Source organism: Talpa occidentalis, unplaced genomic scaffold, assembly GCF_014898055.3.
Source record: "Talpa occidentalis isolate TD23 unplaced genomic scaffold, MPIMG_talOcc4v2.1 talOcc4.5, whole genome shotgun sequence".
In the NCBI taxonomy this organism is placed as follows: Eukaryota; Metazoa; Chordata; class Mammalia; order Eulipotyphla; family Talpidae; genus Talpa; species Talpa occidentalis.
Window position 1 is genome coordinate 60,796,667 of NW_023604861.1, and position 14,308 is coordinate 60,810,974.

The following is a 14,308-nucleotide window of genomic DNA, read 5'->3' on the forward strand; positions in this document are numbered from 1 at the left end:
AATCATACATAGTATTGCAACCAGTGTTACCCAATCAATAAATATACAATAATAAAATTAATTCTATAAAGGAAATGAGAATAGTCATTTTCTGATGATATAGTAATATCTTAATTTCAATTTTTTAGAAGTGATCACATCAGCCTCTGAAAAGTATTCTCTACTTGTTTTCTTATCTATTTATTGATTTTTTGATACTCCCCTACATTTTGAGAATTTTCTCCTAACCACTCCTTTTTTTATTAAGGTGGAAGCTCCTTGTATAAAGGAGTTACTATCTTCAATTATTGCATTGCAACATATTACTACCAATTTCCCTTATTTATGTCTTTTTCTATTCAATACTGTCTATATGGCAGTACAATAAAACACCAAGAAATAACTTATCTCTTAACCACTAATCTAATTAAAGTCTAATATAATTAAAGTCTTGATTTTTTTTTTAAATTGCCAGTTCTATATTTTATTATATATCAGGTTGTTGGGAAAGTCATGACACATTTTTGCTTAGAAAACAGAAAAAATACATCATAAATTTTCCGGAAACCCGACAGTAAAAGATAAATGCTTAGCAAGAAAAAGTTTCAAAAGAAATCAAGTTTACATTAATCTATATACCTGATGATTCACAAAGTATGACCCAACTATGCAGGTTTAGAGATAATAATGAATGAACTCCAAATATTTTAGTATTACTACATAAGGAATGTCACCTTTCCTTAAAAAAAAAATCTTATCAATAGCTTATACGCTGTAAGAGAGGATTAGAGAATGTGATTTATTCCCTTATAATGTTATAAAAAATAACTACAAATGAACAATTATATAGATTTTGAGACTATTTTCAACAATGGGGCCAAAAAATCTAACTTTATTGAACTAAAAAAGTATACCTTTAATTCATCAAAGTAGCATAATCTCAAAATTTTTAATTATTTTGTTAAAATTTAAGATGAGCACTTAAAATTTCAAACATGACACCAGTATTTTAAATAAATTATCCAAATACTTTAAAGAATTCTGTTTCAAAGCACCTTGCTTTATGAAAACCTATTCCTAAATAAATCACTATGCAGATGTTATTTTATCTCGTTACTTACTGAGAGCCATGCAAGGGATTCCATGATTCGATGTTCACATCGTTCTAAATGTTTTATCATTTCTCTGGTCAAGTTGGCTTCTGCTTTGATAAAACTTTCAATCACTTTGTAAAAATCAAAGGCTTTTAAATTAAGTACATTCAGAATCCATGGGAAGGACAAATCTGTTCCAGTATCAAGATTCTGAGATGTACTTCCTAAAAATGAAAAAAAATATATGTAACTTATGTATGAAATGTTAAGCCTTGAACTACATAATTTTAGGTTGGAAAGTTTTTATCAAACCAAAAATTATAACACAGTAGAAAGCTTAAACAAAAGTTTTTCTTTCTGGAATCCACAGAATGCTAGGAAATGCCAAATTTATTTGAGTGCTTATGTGCACAGGGTTCATACCTTCTATGAAGTTTTTTAAAGATGTAAATACCTTAAACTTATAGTGAGACAATTCATAAGTATATCCATTTTAACTGTCTCATTAATTTTGGTGGGGGAGGGAAGGAGTCTTTAATAATTGCTGATTTGAGTAGTTAGGAAATTATATCTCTTGTAAAAGTGTATTTCTAAATTTGTTTACTAATTTAAGTTTCTCTTATTAATTTTATATTTGTATTCCTATATACATTCTTTTTTGCAAACAAAATTTTAAAAAATATTTACATTTGCAAAAAATACATGTGTAAAATAATATATTTTTAAAAACGACCATCAAAGATGTCTGTTCTGTGTATCTGGTAGATTCTAGCTCCAACTTTTGGTCTCATTACCATAAAATGTATAGCAGCATTTCCACACCAGTGGAGGCTGCTTCTTAATACTATATCTGGCATTTTACAACCTCATAGGTCTATGAAATGATTTCAATAGGTATCATTCCTATATCTGGTATAGTACAGAATAGTGAAACACTATCCCTAATATGACATGAAATAATTCAGATAATGAGCTTCTTATCTGAAAATGACTTATGATGATGACTAATTACATTCTTCAGGATATAATGATATCAAATATGCATTTTTTCTTTACCTTTTTCCCCCTCACTCCCAAACTACACATCACGCCTTAGATAACTATTTTTAACTTGAAATTGGGATAAAAGGTTTATTTACTAAAGTTTAACTTACTGCTATATGTAGCCATTACAACCTCGAGAGCACACGCCAATAAAGACATATGAAAGATGTTGTCATTCAGGAGTTTGCTAAAGGAAAAAAAAATGATTCTGAAATATTTACTGTTTTAAAAAGAAAAAAATTTTTACTAAAACTAAAAAAATTACCTAAAATTCTGAATGGATAATCGTTCTTCTTCCTAAAACAGATAAAAATATTTTAACTGATATTTTTGTATCTCAGCATTGAACTGTTTTTTCTATTACATTCTTTGTAACTTACTGATTTAAGCATGGATTCCATTACTCGGTAATACAATCGCACTCCAAGTTTGTATCGCTGAGAACAAAGAAAAATAAATAAGAGCCCACTATTTTATAAAATCACAGTAATTATTACATTTTAGAATGTTTCCTCTTTACATACATCTCAGACCCTATTTGGAATATGGCTACCAAGAGGTTATAAAATCTATCTTGCCTAAAACTCAAGATTTAATCAATGATGCTTAATACTACCAATAAATTATCAAGAGGGCAGGTATGGTACCTGGTTTTTCTTCATTCTACATGAATATACATCATTATATGTGCACACACATACACACAGGATATACCTGGTACTATTTTAAACACTTTACATACCTAGTAATTTTTGTTGTGACCTAGGACATATATTTTCAAGATAGCTATCCAAATTAAGATGATAGTATCTGTCTATAAAACCAACACAGAAAAAATTAGACCTAACTGATCTTATAGCAAAAAGTTTTACCCACCTATTTTTCCATTAGTTGAGAGAATAAACAAATTTTAGAGATAAACACACAATCACATACTAACTATATTGCATCATTTCGAATTATAAATATTGCATCATTTTGAACTATTAAATATGACTGCTTACATCAAAATATTATCTCACTACACTGAAAGATGTATAGCAGATTACAATTTTAAAAATATTTTCCAATGAAGTTTATCATAAATAGTAACATACGCAGGCAACTGGGACAGAGTTTATCTGCCAGCACATTTTACTACTAGACAAATACTAAAATAGTATTTCTATAATGTGGACAGGTATTAGATGTGAAATTATTTATTATATAGTGGCAATATTCAAAATGAACTCAAGTTACCTGAGATCCAATTTCCACACAACCCTGTCCCACAGCTTCAGCAAATTTCTTTTTAAAGATGCATCCAATATCCTTTACTCTTTGCAGGATACTTTCTTTTGGATTCACTGTGCAGTTCTTTAGGAAGGATACACAGAAATCAATGTTGAAGGTTACTGTTGAATATAATTAACATTTTCTGTTCTATAATGTATACATTACAGTATCAATTGTTTGTATTACAGAAGCATTTCCACAATAACTAGGTATGCAGAACTATTGGAAATAAGCAAAACAGAATTTCAGCTTTGGATGTCTGTGACCAAAAACCACTAGAGCACAACTGAAAAAATTTATCTAAATTTCTTGCCTTTAGGTTAAGGAAAAACATTTGCTTTGTTAGCCTTTTAATTAATTAAGAGTCTTAAATATCCATAAAATATCTTCAAACAAAAGTTACACTGGGATGTATACTATCCAAAAAAAAGCAAATGATGAAAGAGGTGATGTTGGTATCATTTCCTAATTTAAAACTTCGGAGTTAGAATTACCTAAATAATTTAGCTACCTTTTTGAAAAAACATGACAGAAATGATTACAAAAGTCCAGTATGTGTATCATGTGGGGTGGAGCTATATCAAATTTAATAATAAAAACTTATTACAAGATGATTGTTAAAATGCTTATTAGATGTTCCAAAATTTCTAATGTAATCTATTTTATTTATTTATTTATTTGTTTATTTATTTATTTACTTATACAAGAACTGGGGTACAGGCCAGATACACCGGAGGGTGAGAGGATTCACCAGAGACAAAGCAGGGAACAGAACAGGCAGGCTGATGAAATACACTGCTAAGGGGAGCAGTGGGAGCAACAGGGGAGGTCTGCTGCGCCATGTGGGACCCTCACTGGCTGGCCCACTGGGATCAAATCAGCGCTGCAGAGGCTGCAGTCATCTTCACAGCAGGGCGCTCAACTGCCCGCGCCACAAGGGGAGGCCCTATAACATAATCTATTAAAATATATCTCTTCAGCTATAAAAATTGACTTATATATTTATAAATTAAGTACATTAAAAACATACATTAGATGATAAACTTTCTAAAATTAAGATGAATTCTAATTTTCTTTGAAATGTATGTCATTCAAAATTTCATATTCTATATCATCAATAATTTTATCTTCTTTAAAGAAAATACCACACAAGTCTTAGAAACTCAGCAACAGAGAATACTTCCTGCCATAAATCATTCCTGCCAAGACAGCCATAAAAATATCTACAGATTCCATCAATAAGATTTTACTTATAGAAGATGACATTAATTTAAAAAATGAAGAAATCTGAATAAAGAAGCAAAATTAGAAAACTTAATGATCTTTGGGATATGCCCACTCTGAAATAGGCAATTTGTGTCTGAATAAAACTTTGAAATTAAGATTCATTTAATGTTAAGCTTTAAATTGGGATCCAGAGAATGTCTTTGAGGTAGAATTTTTGGCCCAACTGAAGTAGCTCAAAATAAAAGAGTTCCTACATATTCCAAATGTTGGAGGAAATACTGGAAATGATATATGAGAGGTTATCATTCTTTTAAATTTTATTATTATTCCTTCTAAAAGTTCTAAGTACTAGCTAGGTATTTTTGGGAAATAATCTTGTGCTATAGATAACCAATAAAGAAAAGCAACTTTACATAAGTTGGACATATATTATCAATTTTGAGCTAGCACTATTATGACTATAATGACAGAAATTACTTTGATGTATCTGGGGGTGGTGGTGTAACCAAGAAAATGGCAACAGAACATGACAAAATCACAAGCATCAAAAGAAATGTTAACTACAGAAAGCACATAGTTTACTGGCATAAGCCAAAACTGAGGAAGTCTTCTGGCTTTATCCAGTTTCCAAGTGTAAACATTTCAGTGGGTCCCAACCCTCACCTGAATTTAAATAAGGAGTAAACGAGCAAGCAAATAATATAGATGCTAGTTTTTATTCTTTCTCTTCCTCTCATTGAGAGGGGAAAGAGGGTAACAGGGGCCCTTCAGTTATCAAACTCAAGGTCTATCAGGAGCTGCAAACTGCAATGTGGAGAGACACAGGCAAGAACTATAAATGAAAATGAGTTGAACATAGGATAAAGAAAAGACAGCAGATATCCAACAAATATTAAAGATATTATGACAATAAAACAAAACAAAACAAAAATCCTGTAAGTTCACCCCAAACTCACACACTCTAAAGGAATTATTAAAAGATGTATCTGAAGAAGAAAGAAAATGATCCTAAAAACTAGGTCTAAGTTGCAAGAAAAGTGAGCAAAGCAAATAGCAAGCATGAGAAAATTTAAAACTAACACTATCTAAATAAAAGAATACTACTACTAATATCTAATTTGGAGGGCTTAGAAAAATAAGAAACAAATATATACTGGTTGGGAGATAGGTGTTTAAAAAATACTCTGTATTTTAACTTCCAATTTCAAATTTCTGTGCCAAGATATCAGAATAAATATTTCATGTAAGGCTTACATTAAAATAGGAAATGAGATTTTCTGATGGTTGATCACTTGCTGAGTTTAAAATCATCATTAATTGTTGGATAGTATTCATAACAGTCCTAGAGGAAAAAGACAGGAAGAAGTGTTAAGGATTGAAAAAAACTGAAATGCATCTATCTCACAAGTAACACATATCTTCAAACTCACCGTTTGCACTTATCTCTAAGTTCTCTGAAATAAGATGCTACAAAAGAGTGTACTGCTGTTTGCAAGGAATTACATTTTGATTATATCTTTAAGGAAGGATATTTTTGTAATCAGCAAGTTTATAATAAAAGTACTGGTACACTTATTTAATTATTAAAACTATATAACAATAAAATACTAGTTGGTGAAACTGACATCATTTTAAAGAGAAATATAAATTGCTTCAAAAAATGATAATCAAATTTTAAGAAAATGTAATTTTGTTATAACAATTAAATACTATTTTTTTTCCAAATATAGACAGGAAGATACTTAGTAACTCATGTAAAATAACAAGTGACTCTTCTTTATATATCTCTGTCTCTATCTATCTATCAATCAATCAATCAATGTAGATCTTCAAGAAGCACACATAATCTCAGAACTCACCGTTCTAAGAGTATAAAATTACAACAATCTCTTAAGATATCATTAAACTCTGTGTGTGCACACAGCATATAGTAAATTTTAATCATCTAATTTTGAAGTAGTAGTAGTATAGTTCTACTGTAGGTATTTTTAACGGTGCAAATAATTGTAGAATGCATATGACTAAAAGGATCCTTAAATATTATTTAGGAAAACATGTCAAACAGTCCAGCTAGGAACTGTTATCAACATTTCTTTACCTTTCAAATACATTGCTTCTATAATTTGTATGTTCTTTAATCCATTTATGTAAGCCACATTGATTTAAACCACAAAATTCAAAAGACCTTTCTCATCTATTCTAATACTTGGCTTCCTTGAGGCATCTGACACACCTAATACTTGCTCTTTCCTTAAACTCCCTTCCCATCTTGCCTTTTTTGGCTTCACTCTCTGGGCTCCCAAACATAATCTCCTGTTCTCTTTAACTTTTATCTAGTTTTTAAATTCTAGAATTCTTTCGGGCTCCATTCTAAGCCTCCCATTCCTACTATTATATACTCTTCACTTCATAAAACTCATTTTTGTTAATTGTTTTAAACTTTCACAGATGACTCCTAAATCTATAAGGTCCTTCTATCCCATAACTTACTACTTATCTTCTTTATATCATACAAATGCCTCAAGAATAATGTTCTAAATATACATTCATTAAAATTTATCAAATCTGCTCATACTCTTTCTCACTATTTCATAATGTTCAGCATATCTCAACTCAATTATTGCAATAGAGTACTTCAGAGATTTTTGACTATGTCTATAGCAGTAGGGTTAAGGCATGTATATTTTGAATAAATTTTTTAAGGTCATACTAATTTGTAGCTAATGAAGACTGTGACAGATTCACAGGTCTCTATTTCTCACCCTATCCTCCTCAGTCCATCCCCTTAAAAACTTCTCTACCACGTAAACTTTCCAAAATCAAGTCTGGTTTTATTCTTACCCCAACTTAATACCCATTTATTCCCACCAGTGATATCATGCACAAGCTAGAGTCCAAATTTGTAAGAATAACACATAAGGCCTTTCATGATTTAGTAGCCATCCTCCTATCCTGCCATTTCATCTTTCCATTTCACAGTCAATGAATACAGAGCTGCTAGTAGTTCCTCCAATATATAATGGTATTTCGTATTTAGCACGCCTAATGGTATTCGATAGCACGCCTTTGTACGTGCTATCACTACTCCCTAACATCCTAGTTCAGTCCCCATTAACACTGAACCTTTCATATTTTGAAATTTGGTTCAAATATCATTTCATAAAGTCACTTTTGTGCTATCTCATTAATTTGTCATAATCTATTACTATACTTACCTGAAAATATATTTTTGTGTGTATATATAGTCATTTGAAAATATTAATGACATACTATATTATCCTAGATCCTAATTATTAAATGGTGAACAAAACAGTCCACATCTGTCTATGTGGTATGAAACTTAGAGAGTATTATGGGTATAGCCTTTTGCATAAATAAGCAAAGACACTAATTATAAACTGTAATACACACTATGAAGGAATAAAACAGAATGCTATCCAAAGGAAAATACTTCAGAAAGAAATAATTTTAAAAATTTTATTTGTGTTAAACATAAAGGAAGAGTAACCAATGGCAATTCATGGAAAAAATGTTGTGTTTTTTTTAAAGATTTATTTATTTTTATACAAGAGCTAGGGTACAGGCTAGAGGCGTGGGAGGGCAAGAGGATTCACCAGTGACAGAGCAGGGAGCAGAACACAACAGAAATACACTGCTGAGGGGAGCAGCAGGAGTAACAGGAGAGGTCTGCTGCACCATGTGGGATTCTCACTGGCTGGCCGGGATCAAACCCGCACTGCAGAGGCTGTGGACAGCTTCATAGCATGGTGCTCAACCTGCTGCACCACTAAGGAGGCCCAGAAAAAGTGTTTTAACAAAAGTGTGAAGGTTCTCATGTACAAGAGAAGAGCGTGTAGGGTTCAAGAAACTGGCTAAATCATAATGAGCAGGAAAACAAGATGATGGTAGGGAGGTTTCATAGGCACAAAATAATTGCATTGTGAGGAATTTGCATTGTATTTCAAAAACAGGAAGCAATCAGAAGATAGAAGAGCAGAATGAACATGATCTGACATATATTTGCAGGATATTATTCTAGGGACTCTCTAGAGAATAGATTTGGTAATGAAAAGAAGGGAACAGTGATAAGAGTAGAAGTACCAGGATCAATTAGTAGGCTATGGCAAAAAATTCAGAAGAAAGATATCTAGGACAAGGGTGATGAGAGTAGAAATGGAGAACAGTAGGCGCAGGACTCCAGTAATATTTTAGAGGTAGAATCAACAATACCTAATAACAGTTTAGGTGTTGGAAGTAAGTAAAGACAAGGACATTGAAAAATATAGTTCTAATCCTTCTAGGTTGTATGCAGAGCAAATGATAATACTTTTTTAAAATTTACTAAAATGGAACACAATTTCATTCTAAGTTATGTTCCTTAGGATAGGCAGAACTGGGGTTACTAATCATATCCCAAACAACTAGCAAAATAGCTGGCGTGCAAAAAGCACTCAATATATATTTGCTGCATATTTATACAAATAAGTGAAACAAATTAACAAACGCAAAGCAATACATAGCTCTGAGCAAACAATTGTAATGAAAATCAGAAGAAAATTCATACCTAACTGGAGTCTGTTGGAGAATCACATTTAGCTCTTCATCAGGGTTACTTTTTCTTGGCGTTCTCTGCATTTCAAAGCTAAATAATAAGCAAAATGCAGCAGAAAATTTATGTCTTTTGCATGAATCAGCAAAGTAGTATTGTACCTTTTGCAGTCTCACAAAATCATACAAAGTAATATGTCATCCAAAAAAGGTGATAGGAAGTAGATGATCCAAAAGCTGCTTAAATAAAATTTCATTTTTCTTTCACCTTTGCTTGTGAAAGTTAATACATTTTCTCCAAAAATTCAAATGTTCTCTTTAGAAAGTTAATGGTATTACTAACTAGTTTGTCAGTATTAAAAAATTACAATTATTTTATCTTTCAAGAGCTTTAATTTAATTTAAATAAAATTAGGAACATATTATTTGTATTTAACTACCAAATTATGTTTTTCATTTACATGTTAAAAGATTTCATGTTAAAGGCATAAAGTTAATCTTACTTATAATGCTTAAAACATGTCTACAATTACTTTCAATCATTCCTATTTTAGGATTCCTAAATGACAAATCAAAAGAATAGACTTTTGTATTAAATTTTAAAAAATAAACCAAGCAAGTTATAGCAGGTGGAAGAATGGAAAAATGAAAGAGACCAGTACCATTACTTCAACAACTGCCTTTTGGTACACTTCATAAGAATTATATTCAGCTAACAGAAAGATAGCTATCACAAAGTATAATTCACATGCAATGTGAATATACTTGTTAATAAATTATATACTTAGAATGCTGTTCATTTTTTCTTTTTATTAGTTTTATATAAAAATATTTGTATTATAAACAATATTTCAAAGTCATTTAAAAGAAAATGACTTTTTAAGTTATATAAGTAAAAACCAAAATTTAAATCTACAACTATCAAAATAAACTGATAGTAAAAGAATATTAGCAAATAAAAATACACTGTGTACAATACCTGTCTGTAGGATCAGCCTGAAGAGTTTTATCATGATCCAGAAATAATCTTGCATCCAGATCTTTGCTTTTAAGGTAAATTTCTTCATACTGTTTAGAGAGACTTTCCACCTCAAAAGAAAAAAAATATTGGTGATTATCTTTTCATGTCATTAAAGCTGTTAGAAACCATAAGTATAAATTTACTTATTTTGTACAATCTACACTTAATCTTATAATATATAGAGCTCATATTCAAGATAAGTAAGGCATATGTAAAAGTAAAGAAAACTGCAGTTTTTCCAACCTATTTTATGTATATACCCATTCGTTAGAATTTTATATAGATAATGATTACCGATGCCACAAAATACTGAGACGGAACTGTAAGATTAAAAATAGGTATTATTGGGCCTCCCTGGTGGCACAAGGGGTTATGACACAACCTATGAAGCAATGCAGCCACCGCAGCATGAGTTCGATCCCCAGCCAGCCAGGGAGCTAACCACATGGATCAGCAGACCTCTCCTGACTTGCCTACTGCTCCCCTCAGCAGTGTATTTCAATCAGTTCGCCTGTTCTGTTTCCTGCTCTGTCTCTGGTGAATTCTCTCACCTCCCCACCCTCACACATCTGGTCTGTATCCCAGTTCTTGTATGTATAAATAAATAAATCTTAAAAAAAACATAAAAATAGGTATTATTATAACCACCTAATTGAAACATCTCATATATCCCTTACTTTTATTTTTTTTAAGATTTATTTATTTATGAATACAAGAACTGGGGTATAAGCCAGATGTGCGGGTATATCCCTTACTTTTAATCTACTTGGCTTAGTAATATAAAGTATTTTTCAAACATTGTAACAAATCCTCTTGATTATATATTATGCTTATCTTTTTGTAAACCCATTGGTTCACTCTAATACCCTTCAGTTAACTAATGTGGGCAAGGGAATTAGCTCAATGAGCACAATTAACATATCATAGGGTTTATTCCCAGTATCAAACAACTTTTAAATTATTATAATCTGTAATTTTTATAATCAGTTCTGATTCGTAATAGTCTAATCATAATTTCAAAACCAATGCCAAATGGACAGCTACTTGGCATATCTTTTTTTTTTTTTAAGATTATTTATGCATACAAGAGCTGGTATACAGGCCAGGGATGTGGGGGGTGAGAGGACCCACCTGAGACAGAGCAGGGAACAGAACAGGCAGACTGACTGAAATACACTGCTGAGGGGAGCAGCGGGAGAGACAGCAGAGGTCTGCTGCGCCATGTGGGTTGCTCCCTGGCCAGCTGGGGATCAAACTTGTGCTGCAGAGACCGGATTTCTTCATAGCGCAGTGCTTAACCCCTTGCGTATTTGGCATACCTTTTGCTACAGCTTTTAAAATGTTTCTAACCTGGACCTCCCCGGTAGCGCAGTGGTTGAGCACTGGGTTGTGAAGCTGCCCGCAGCCTCTGCAGTGCCGGTTCGATCCCCGGCTGCTCCCCAGCCACTGGAGGAGGGTCCCCGCATGGCGCGCAGACCTCTCCTGCTGCCCGCTGCTCCCCTCAGCAGTGTACTTGGGTCCTTCTGCCTGCTCTGATCCCCGCTCTGGCTCTGGTGAATTCTCTCACCCTCCCACGCTTCTGACTATACCCAGTGCTTGTATAAATAAATAAATAAATCTTTAAAAAAATAAAATGTTTCTAACCTGAGAGAACTAAAGCTGCATTCTTAAAAGTAAGAGGAAAACTCCATTTAAATTTAAACTTTCTGTTTGTCTAGATAAGTTTATTGGACAGAATTACCTTTCATATATGTTCCTGCTCTATTTTAGAGAGACATTAAGTATCAGTCACAGAATCTTCAATCTACCTGATTTGTTGCTATTTCTAGGTGTTTGTACAACACTGTTTTATCACTACATACTTGCTCTTTATCATTTATGTAAGCTTCTTTTTTAAAAAAAGATTTATTTATTTATTTATGCAAGTACTGGGGTACAGGCCAAAGGCAGGGGACAGTGGGAGAATCCACCAGAGACAGAGCAGGGAACAGAACAGGGAGATGGACCGAAACACTACTGAGGGGAGCAGCAGATGAGACAAGAGAGGTCTGCCGCACCATATGGATAGCTCCCCGGCCAGCCAGGAATCAAACCCGTGCTGCAGAGGCTGCAGACAGCCTCACTGCCCTGCACTCAACCAGCTGCGCCATCGGGGAGGCCCTATGTAAGCTTATTCTTCACATATTTTACCTTACCACATAATAGCTGTTCTGTCTCAGGGTATTTGAGGTAAAAATGTGAAGCAAACATACCACCAATGTAAAAGAAAAAACATTTTTGCAATATAATTGGTGGTCATTTCAATCAAATTTATTTTCAATTAAGCAGTTTTTAAAAATACTGGAGATGCTCCACAATACAGTAATACCAATACTGTTGATAGTATTAAATATGGAGCTTAAAGATGCACAGCAAAGCACATTAGAATCCGATTTGAAAGTGCACATTTAGTTATATTTAAATATTTAATGGCATTAGAAAATCAAAAGCCTATACTTGAATCTTTGAGATATTTTAGTACAAATTCACATGTAAAGTACAAAATGATGCTTATTTATACATTTGAGCATATGATATTCAAAAGGAATTTTTTTGTTGCTATGTAAAGTTGGCTCACCACAATTCGACTTAAATTTCTTTTCTAGGGAAAAAAAATTAATATCAAGGAATATAATCTTAATAAATTTAGACAACTCATTCTCCTTCCCAAAAGTCCTCAAACATACTAACTTTTAATTAATTTTTCTTTCAGATTACCTCTGGAAGTCCATTGGAAGCTGCAATTCCAAGAGAATTCATAAAAGGTATAAAATTTTTGAAATAAACATTTTTCACCTGTGAAAGATAAAGTTTCAAAAGACTGTTATAGCTAAAAAAAATAAAATGTCTGCATTAACACCAAAATGAAAGTATTAACTGGCATTTTGAACAATTACTTAAATTCAATTTATAATTAACTCAATTATTTTTAATTGAGACATATTTCAGGCCCTAAAATGAAGATGGAATAAAGAGTTATTAACGTAATGGGACTTATGGCAAGAAAACACATTGAAACCAACTTCAATATTCCACATATAACAAATGATAAAACTGCATAAAAAAGCTATTTGAAATGGGAAGTAAAAGAACAATTTCTGATTTTAAAAATGAAATTTTACAAGTATTTATAAAATCTAGAAAATTAACAACCAGGAATTGGACAGTTGCATTTATTCCTACTCACTCTGTTGGATTAAATAACAAACAAGAAAATATTTCAAAGACATTTGTCATTTATTAGCAAAAATAATTGTGATTCTAGAACAGTAAACATATGTATATGTAAAACTGACACACCTGTATCTATATGTCTATATTCATATATTTACTGAAATTAACAAAAAACAGAGTGCTAAAACCCAGGTATCTTAACAAATCTTTTCTAATATCTTTTAAGCTAGATTTTGCGATCGTAACCCTTTTTCTTTCCAGAGATGACAGAGAAATTTCAGATGTGTAGCATTTTATAGAAGCTATCTGGTAGTAGTGAATTGTGGACAAAATAACAATCCATGAGAGAAACAGCCTGGTATAATAAAAGGAGCACTGATAGAAAATGTGCCAATGTCCAGCCTCTGTTAGTAACCAGTTATCAATCTCTGGCAGTATTTATAAGATTCCTTCCATTCCAACATTTCAACACAGAATTCCAAAGTCTATGAACTTGGTAGAGCAATTCCTGTGTATTCATGTGTTACTCATGTGGTGGCATTAAGGAATCACTACTAATTGATTTTTTGTGTGATGTTACTGTATTACATTTTCTAAAAGTCTATCTTTTCAAGAAACATTAATATCTGATATAATATTTAGAAAGAGCAATTATAAAAATGCCAAGTAGAATTTTAATGTATCACATCACTAAACAAATACACTAGAGTTTTCTTAGCAGTTTATTTTAAAACATCAAATATATCAGTATCCATGGATTAACTGACAAATTTATTTGTAAACTATCATCTTAATGAAAGTACATTTCAGTGATTTTCAGAGTAAGGAAGCTACTCTGTTTAAAATCAAAGTAATTGAATATGAAATTAACTTTTTTCTAAATATTTTGCTACTATAAGAGCATGAA

General features: G+C 32.0%; 1 protein-coding gene across 2 annotated transcripts in view; it reads right to left on the reverse strand.

The window, feature by feature from the left end:
- RB1 (RB transcriptional corepressor 1) overlaps window positions 1-14,308 on the reverse strand; it is a 146,424-nt gene that overhangs the window by 82,074 nt on the left and 50,042 nt on the right. For both annotated transcript variants that reach the window (XM_037527318.2, XM_054701160.1), the window contains exons 9-17: window positions 12,946-13,023; window positions 10,147-10,256; window positions 9,184-9,261; window positions 5,874-5,961; window positions 3,357-3,473; window positions 2,498-2,554; window positions 2,383-2,414; window positions 2,228-2,304; window positions 1,101-1,297 (exon numbers count right to left, since the gene is read on the reverse strand). In XM_037527318.2, the coding sequence (XP_037383215.1) occupies window positions 1,101-1,297; window positions 2,228-2,304; window positions 2,383-2,414; window positions 2,498-2,554; window positions 3,357-3,473; window positions 5,874-5,961; window positions 9,184-9,261; window positions 10,147-10,256; window positions 12,946-13,023 (834 nt within the window). The remainder of the gene's footprint in view (window positions 1-1,100; window positions 1,298-2,227; window positions 2,305-2,382; window positions 2,415-2,497; window positions 2,555-3,356; window positions 3,474-5,873; window positions 5,962-9,183; window positions 9,262-10,146; window positions 10,257-12,945; window positions 13,024-14,308) is intronic.